Consider the following 9,065-nt stretch of genomic DNA (forward strand, 5'->3'; position numbering starts at 1 on the left):
CTTCGTTTTTTGTGCTGGTTCTTAACGACAATCAACCGTGCCGGCGAAACTGTAGTCAATGTTTAGTGCTGTTTGGATACCATCTATGTAAATAAGTTCAAACTTACGGGATACGTCCGAACGGCAATTCTGACATTTGTGGGAGCGAACACGGTTTGTTGACGAGCAGTGGTAATGAAGTGTCTTTCTCAAGGCAGGTGAAGAAGTATTTTGGACACACGTCCCCAAGCGACCTTCTCAGGACTAGAGCTGCAAAAGTTTGAAGTCTCTATAATTCAACACAATCAATCAATCAACATTTTTACGCCTGATGTGTAAACCATGTTTTGACGATTAGTTCTTCTTACCATATATCGACGCATTATACTTAAACTTGAGTTGTGGCTAGAACTTTACCCCAAAAGATAACTACATTGGTTCGGTCATCCGGAGAATAGTCTGAAAAATCGACATTGCGCAGCTCTCTGAATTCCTCATCAATTATCTGAAAGAATAGGAAAATTTTCTTTAAGTGGTAGTATGGTTTGATGTTTTCTTCTGATAACATTGGACGGGTCTAGCATGATCAGCTCTCCAAACTCTCGTAATTTTGTTGATCAAACGCAACTTTATTCAGATCTTTTAGTGTTTGCATGAACTCATTTGTGAAAAATAAATATAATAAATATGATTAATATGTTTCACAAATCCAAAGTAGATTCGGAGTGGTTCAAATCTGGCAAGCACTCTTTGCTTGCCAGATATGCAGTAATTGGATTCAAGAATTTCCTGAATCTCATCACACTCACTAGCTAAGACAGCTATTAGTTTGCGTAGTTTCATCTGGAATATGCTTACACACATACGAAGAGCAGAACTGTAGCAAATACACTACATAATGAAAGGCGATGGACCGTCTCTTTTAAGCAAAGCGCCAAGTGAGCTACCTGGTGAAGTCATGGTCAATTGTTTCATCAGCCTCATAGCCAATCAAATAAATTTGGTATGAAATCATTCACGAACAATATACCATCCTTCCAGTAGCTGGTACTGGCTACTAAGGATTCTTATACACTGTTTGACCGAAGCCAGCTGTTTGATTCTTTTCGACTGATAATTCAGATCTTTGACACAAAACACGACAAGCAAATATTCAGTTATTGGTTAAGGTTACCTTAAATATTTCATTCGAATTTTTCCCATGTTCGATGTTTGACTGTTGACTGTTGGTAATTGAAGAGTGGCAAACAAAATAGTGTTTATACAAATTTTAAACCAAACTTCATCTGTCAAAAGTGTCAATTATTTGACCTCCGAACAAACAGTGTACGGCTACTTCAAGGCTAGTTACCCCAAGGGGTCGATATCGACCACTTTGAAAACCTAAACAAACCGAAATACAACTGGTGTTGTGATTCCGGATTCTAAATGGTTCAAGCTTTAGTTTTTTAATACCTCAATTTAAATCCGAAATACACACAAAAGTTTAAATATTGTATTTATAAATCTGTATTCGTACATTTGCAGCTCTCAAACGTGACTCGGTGAAAAGCATCGACCGCCCTCGTTCGCACGATGAGGACTCCCGGCGAAGTAAATCTCTCGACGGAGATGCCATTTTGGATCCGATACGACAGATGGATAAGGTACCATTACTGCTCTTGAGCCAACTGTATTCTTAACCACCGCTTGTTTTCACCTCTCAGGGCAAGAACAAGTCCGCCTGGAGTAAGGTGAAAGGTATCGTCAAGAATCACCGGGGTTCGCTCAAGTCAAATAGCTCACGACGGAACACCAAATCTCCCAACAGTGTGGGTTGCAGCCGAGAGGCAAGCCCGTGTGATTCGGTTGAAGCCTGCGAACTTCAACGGTCGGATTCATTCTCATCCAGTCAAACTTCTCCGGGTCATCGGAACAATACGCCCACTTTTCTGGCCATTCCGCCCGGCGATAACAATAGCTGTCCCAATTCCCCCTGTGGCTCACTTCCGGCCACGTTCTCCAGTGATGACGGCAATGACGGTAGGACGGAGTGCAAACTGGGACGCAGTGGTAGTGGAGATCGAACCGCGTCGTCATCAGGGGCTGGAAAAGATTCCAGCATTAGCCGAAATTCGCGGAAAAGCCGACACATACCGGAGATCGAATCCGTACCTGAAGGGGTTCCTGTGGAATCCAAAAGTAGCAGTATTAGCAGCAAGACGAGAAAGTCTCCTCCCAAGCCGCTTAGCTTACGCCAGGAAACGTTGGATGTTGGAGACGGAGCTGCAGCTGAATTGTCAGTTTCTTCACCTGGGTTCCAGAAAGATCACACAAAGCACTCCCCGAAGCGAAAAACTTGTGCAGATGGTAGCGGATTAGGTGGTGGTGGAGAAGCGTCTGTTCCGGAAAGTCCTAGCAAAATGTATGGGTTTTTCGAGGGTGAAATGGAGGATTTTTCGAGTGAGGAAGTGTCGGACCAGAATACGTTGCACCGAAAGCCTTCACCGAAGGCCACGTGTCTCCAGAGACAGCGCGAGGAGATCGAACGAGGATATATGGAATTGCAGAAGAAACTTCAGCGAGAATTTGACGCCAAGCAGCAAGAATGGGAGCGGCTGAGGCCCGCTGCTCTGCTGCTTACCAACAGTCCAAGTAAGGCTCTCCGTATCGATGAACATAAAATTTATTATAGGTTTAAGTTTTTCTTTTAGTAAACCAAATGCTGAAGGAGGAAGCTCCAAGCAGCCCAAAGCGAGATCAACAGGGCCCAATGGTTGAGGAGAATCTTTCGCCAGATTTTAAGAAGAAGCTGGACGAATGGCGAATCAAGGTAAACAATTGCGGTTCGATTTTGATGTAGAACTACGTCTTTCATTAAGTGTGCCAAATCAGAAAACAGGTCACGTTTTTTTGAAATAAACTTGACGTTAATAACTATTTTTGCCGCGAACGGATTTTGACGATTTACACACCAAATGAATCGGAAATTCTCTAAGATTTGTTTTTATGCTATATATTACAATCCCCTGGTGTGTAAACGGTTTAAATTGATGAAAAGTAGAATCAGTTCCATTTTCTCATACATTTGTCATTTATGAGCTTCCCTACCCATGCCGTCAATATCGAGCAATTGGAAAACTCGCTGAGCAAACTTTCAGTATCGTTCTAGATACGAAGCAATGTACATCGCTTGTTTTTTCTTGTTTTGTGTCATCACATGTCTACGTTTCGGATTGAGCTGTGTAATAATATAAGTAATTTTCATGTACGATACAATAGAAACTAGCTCACCTGTAGCGTATGTCAAACCACGTTGAACTCAAACATCGATTCATGCACCTGTACATGGGAGAGGAAAAGAGAGGAACAAATTCGTTTTGGAGGAAGTCACTTCAAAATGTAATGAGGACAATTTGACTGGGAAGAATGAAATAATATAGTCTAGTCGGTAGAGGGAGATAGCGACTAAACGCCCCACTAACTGTTCAGTCGTTTTGGCGGAGAAACTGCGTGAAGAAGCCAGAAGTCATTACTAACTGACTATGGATATAGTCAGTCAGAAAGTCAGCTGACTATCCTCAGTTGACTATGACTATGCAGAGCCCTGCATGCAGTACCTTCGTGTCTTTGAAGAAACCAGATGTTGAATCAGATCTGATGTTGTACCTCCGCATAATTGACTTAATGGACATTTCTTGATACACATCTTTAATACTTTTTACATAGTCGGTCCAAAGAACAACAGACCGGCTCTGTTTTCCTGCCACAGAAGTGTTTATGAACTTTCGAAATCATTTTCATTGAATACATTTCATATTAATCCTAACCTCAAATCGATATGTCATAAACAATGCAGCGCTACCAACATAAAACAATATAATAAAATATTGACGTTGGAAGATTTCTTGCAAGGGAGTAGCTTCAGAGGATCAATAATGTCAGCATTGAATCGACCTTTTCCTTCGTGTAATATTTCATCACACGTTAGACTAGGGTCGGTGATGACGCCATCGATTTCAACATCTTTTGCACGAATATAAACAAGATATTCCTCCGTGAAAAGGTTGCATTTGGGTAATCTCAGTGGCTAGCTTGCGGTCTTTGACAACCGCGCGTAGCTTGTTTTGTCTGATTAGCTTTATGGAAACGAACGAGCTAAAATTATTTTCCAGTTCTCTGGCAATTGTTGAAATTCACAGATCATTCTGACGGGGGTGAAAAAAAACATGGCAAAGTTCATTAGATCCATCTTCGGGATAGGACTTAATCTGGGAAGCTGATTTTAGTGTTGAAGCGGGGTTCCCCGTTGGGTTATCATTGTGACTGGGAGGGGCATGTATATCTGTAAAAAATACAAATTTTAAAAATGGGTAGCAAAATAGTAAAAAATATCCTGATATTTTCTTTTCACTATGGAACGAAAGAAGAACACGTCCTTCTCCGATGAACTCAGGGAAGGAACTCATCTTGCGGTTCGATTGATATTCTAAATAAGTTTTTTTCTGTACGTAGCATCAGCCACCACCGAAGAAAGAATCTCATTCAAACACGCCGAAAGATTCCCCAATGGACCAAAAGAAAAAACCGGTAACCGATTGGCAACTGTGGAAGACGGGTCAAATTAAACTGGATGGACAGGGTTTAGCTCAGTTGCCGAATGCAAAGGATTTGCCGGAAGATTTCCAGAAAAAGCTATGTAATAATGATCATTGAATGTGTTCGAAACTGGTGTCCATAATTTCACTCCGTTCATATTTTTCAGCTGAATGGAAACAAATGAAGGCAGCCAACAAGGTTCCATCTGGCGCAGTCCAGACATCGCAGTCAGGAGGAGGTGGTGAACCATCGACAAAACGACAGCCGTCCAAAACTACCGGCGCGATCGCGAAGAAAACTAAACCCACAGAGGAACACAAGGGCGAGGGATTGTCCAAGCTGAAGGCGCTGGTTACGAGCACAGATCACCCGAAGAAGGAACTGGTCGTTCAAACGACGAAAGGGTTCATTAAGTTCGAAGGCATATCGAGAAAGTTTACGCGACGATTATTTGAATGGGAAAAGGCGAAGGGAATCGGACCAGAGGCGTCAACAATAGCGTTGCTGCATCCAGGCTATGCGCCAGTGATCATCGAGAATCGTGGCGATGTTTCGGAAGCGAAGCGTGAGTTCATCGATCACTGCCAAATTTTAGCACTACTAAATGTGGTTATTTTCATTTGCAGGAGAAAAATCACCAGGTCTTGGTCGATCGCTGTCGATGGATAGTATTTCACCGAACCCACCGTCGCAATCGATATCGCATCAACCATCCAGTCTTTCGTTGAACGATGCTGATGAGCTGAAGGAGAGCAACGGAAAGGATTCGGCATCCAATCGGAGGGTTTCATCCAATCCGGAGCTCGAGCTGTCTGTGGAACGTGAGGAGCCCCGTGCGGTGCTGGTGGAAGTCGAGGATGACATACAGGAGGTCGTTGATCCTCTATCTGCTACTGCTGCTGATTCAAAAGAACGTCCCACAATCGGTCAGAACAAAAACAAGTAAGTGTACCAGAAATTAATATCCGGGGAAATGAATTCACTTGTTTAATCGTGTTTGCAGCTCTGACCGCGTTTCAAGGCCTTCTAGTAGCAGCAGTACGATCCTGAAAGATTCCACCAAACTTCTGATAAAGCTCCGTGAACAGGACTCTGTCGATCGGGATGAGGTGCGACGGCTCAAAATAGTGCTTCGGGCATTGATCGCTACTCTGCCGGAGTTCGTTGAAACCGGCTCGCGTGATAGTATTGCATTTTTCTCCTATATGAAAGATCTCGCGATGGAAATTCTACGCTATCTGTATCGGTTCGATGATGGGTCGCTTCGGGATCCATCAGAAGTTCTAGAGAACGTTCAAATCATCAACTCTCATGTAGCGGACCTGAAGAAATCGTTGCATTCGTACATGAAATATGCATCGGGTGCATCGACACGAACCGACGAGGACATACCGAAGATCAGTATTACACCGGCTGTTGGAGCGCAAGCCACCAGCTCGATACAGAGGTCTACCGATGGTCTCAGAAGCATGGCCACGATCAATGTGACGCCAACGTTTGTATGCAACGCCGTGAAGGTAAACAAATTGGACACCACAAAGACTGAGGTACGGCTTTTCCCCGTCAGTTCCGAGTCGGACCCAGTTCCGTTGACTTCACAATCGCCCGATTCATCCACCTATGTGGAAGGAAGCTTTCCCGAAGATCGAAGCTGCGATCGCGAGAGCAAAAAAATCGCTCGCAATCTGAGTAACGGCTCGCGGAAAAAAACACGAATCAAGCGAATGGGCTCACGGCAGAACAGCAAAACCGAAAGTGATAGTGACGACAGTCCAACAAACTACGTGCTCGACATTCCTAGGAAAACTAAGCGCAAAACGAGTCGAGCGAAGAAGCCGTCAGATTCGACGGAAAAGCTCCCCCAGCAACAAGCGGAGGATGTCGTTTACGTCCTCAAAATCAAACCAAATTCAAAAACAGACCAACAGCAGCGGTCATCCGCTGCTGCACCGGTTGCGTCCGTCAGCGTGACCGGAGAAATCCTCATATCGCCAACGGAAACTTGCGTCGAGTTGCTCGAGCCTCAAGCCGCCGCTGTCACGAATACATCGACAACTGTCAACTGCACGGCGAGCGTGTTGGTGAAAACAAAACGAAAAATATTCACCACTGTCGAGGGGGAATCCACGAACGGTGGCACAGCAAACACCACCTCGGTGGTGGTAAGCCACGAGCTCGAATCGTCAAGCACATCGGATCGGAATGACCGACCAGAGCCACCCAAAAACGACCAGAAGCTGGTGACCAATTTGCCTCCCCTGCCACAATCTCCGAGCACTCAACGAAGGCTGGAGCAGCAGAAAAGTGTGCCAATCAAAGAACTGTCACCCAACATTCGGCTCATGATTGCCAAATACAACGAACGTTTGTCATCGGAACGGACGGGCAACTCACCGCAAAGTTCGGGATCCGGCTCTCCGGTGGCATGGAGATCACCGGTGCTCGATCGACGCGTGAGAAAGCAAACCGAGCGATACCAGGAGAATATTGGACAGCTGTCCAAGTCGGCAAGCGCAGGAAGCCTACGAAAATCGCTGAAGCAACTTGAGCTGGAACAGAAAGCCCGGGAGTCCGACAAGAATGACTGTCCGGTCGTTAGGGTGATGAAATCATCCAGCACGGGAATGATCGAGAGCGGACGACAGAGAGGGGAATGCAGCAATGCGGACGAGGGTGAGCACAGCGATTCACCGCGAATGACTTTCTTGGCGTACGATAGTCTGAGAAGGCGCGATACATTGGCCCGAATGGAACGGAAGGACCCGGAAGAGAGCAGCAAGACCAACAGGACGGAGACTCTGAAGAAAGAGCGACTCTACAAGAAACGGACAGAGTCCCCACAGGGGGGCGCTGGAAAGGGAGCGATCAGGAAGGTGTCCAGAGAAAAATATACCAGGTGCCGATCGGTTCCCGGGGAGGATGTTGCGGCAGAGTGTTACGACGAGAGAGTTGCTAGGGATGGAGCGAACCCTGCCAGTCCTCGAATGACATCTAGGAAAAAATTTACGCACCAGCATTCAACGCGATCGGCTCCAGCTACTCCGGTGGACGAGGAGAAAACAATTGGACCGATGAGCCAACGAGCGTTGAAGTTGAAAAGGGCCAAAGAGGAGTTCTTGCGAAGCAGTTCAGCGGCTAGGGTGGAAGAGCAAAGGCAACACATGTGGAATAACCGTATTAGTCAGATTAGCACGGCCAGCGCAAGTAGCGCGGATGATATGGGTCTGATGAAGAGTGCTAGTGCGGGTATAATTACCAGTGCTAGTACCGGCGATGGAGAAGACAGTCAACAGGAGAGTTACTACGAATCACTGCCGAGAAACGTTTCCGGGGGATCGATGGTGGGATCGACAGGTGAAGAGATTTCATCGAGGACGGTGAGTGCCCATAGTAGCAGTAGTAGTAGATTTGGTCTGTCGAATTTGGCGTCGAAATTAAGGAAAGTTAAACTCAGGAGAAGCAGTAAGGACTTGAGCAAAATGAATGCAGTTTCCACCTTGTGTCGCCAGAGTTTGATGGTGGATATCAGTGGTGAAGCGATGAAGATGGGTAGTGTGCAGAACCTGGGACAGAATTCGAGCGAACGAGGCGGTGAATCTCTTAAGAAGTCTGGTAGCGTGCAAGCAATATGCAACCGGTTTCGGAAGAGTAACGAGCGAAACGAAGAGCTGAAGAAAAGTAGGAGTTTAGGATACCTTGAGCCAGACTCAAAAGGGTAATAGTTATGAAGACCTTAAACGCGATAGTATTACATGGAGTCCTCAAGATATAATTTATGAGTTCATAAGCGAATCTGGTGCAATCAAAAAACTACAGGAAGTGTAATTTTCCTGACATGTTTTGACGCATACTGTCCAAACTGTGACACGAATTCTCGAAACCGAAGTGTTTGTATTATAGATCTGAATAAATGTTATATTGACTCAACTATTTCCCAACGGAAACATTGAGAAAATCCCCGTCGAGATAAATGGTATCGAGAAGGATGAATCAATGGGTTTATCAAGAAGTCAAATAACCTGTAATCGATTACTACTTTCCTCCCGATCACCTGTTTACCTTCTGCAGTACACTGTCAGTCACCGAGAATGCAATCAATGTCACACTCACCGGTTCACCACAGTGAATAGCAAAACATTTCTAAGCCGATACTAAAAATCGTTATCGTACTCTGTGTTGTCAAGTCTACTATATGTGTGTCTATCTTTGCGTCACCATCATTACGCGAACCGAAAGTACCCAAATATGGATGACATTAGTTTGCAAAAATTACCATAACCTAGCGCGGACTGACAAATTACGGAGCAATTACGGGAATCGTTCATCGAACGGCTCAAAACTATTTCCACATCGTCGGACTTTGACGCACCCAAGCCTTGAGCAAATATTTTTTTTTATCGTAGAAAAAATAACGCGTTTACTGCTGGCTGGGGCTTCGTGTCCTATCTACTGCCGAGAAGCCGAGATAAGATAGCAAATCGAACGTCTTCATTCTCGTCTGCATTCCC

The 9,065-nt window shown here is 45.0% G+C and overlaps 1 protein-coding gene across 6 annotated transcripts in view; it reads left to right on the plus strand.

Annotated features, from left to right (window-relative positions):
- Positions 1-8,435, plus strand: part of LOC129762023 (uncharacterized) — a 74,411-nt gene extending 65,976 nt beyond the window's left edge. For 5 of the 6 annotated variants that reach the window (XM_055759978.1, XM_055759979.1, XM_055759980.1 and 2 more), the window contains exons 6-12: positions 1,507-1,625; positions 1,686-2,613; positions 2,661-2,791; positions 4,474-4,657; positions 4,724-5,122; positions 5,184-5,499; positions 5,561-8,435. In XM_055759978.1, the coding sequence (XP_055615953.1) occupies positions 1,507-1,625; positions 1,686-2,613; positions 2,661-2,791; positions 4,474-4,657; positions 4,724-5,122; positions 5,184-5,499; positions 5,561-8,276 (4,793 nt within the window). In that variant the 3' untranslated portion in view covers positions 8,277-8,435. The remainder of the gene's footprint in view (positions 1-1,506; positions 1,626-1,685; positions 2,614-2,660; positions 2,792-4,473; positions 4,658-4,723; positions 5,123-5,183; positions 5,500-5,560) is intronic. The other variant, XM_055759977.1, reaches the window with a different exon arrangement.
- Positions 8,436-9,065: the final 630 nt, after the last annotated feature.

This window comes from Toxorhynchites rutilus, chromosome 1 (genome assembly GCF_029784135.1).
Source record: "Toxorhynchites rutilus septentrionalis strain SRP chromosome 1, ASM2978413v1, whole genome shotgun sequence".
Taxonomy (NCBI): Eukaryota; Metazoa; Arthropoda; class Insecta; order Diptera; family Culicidae; genus Toxorhynchites; species Toxorhynchites rutilus.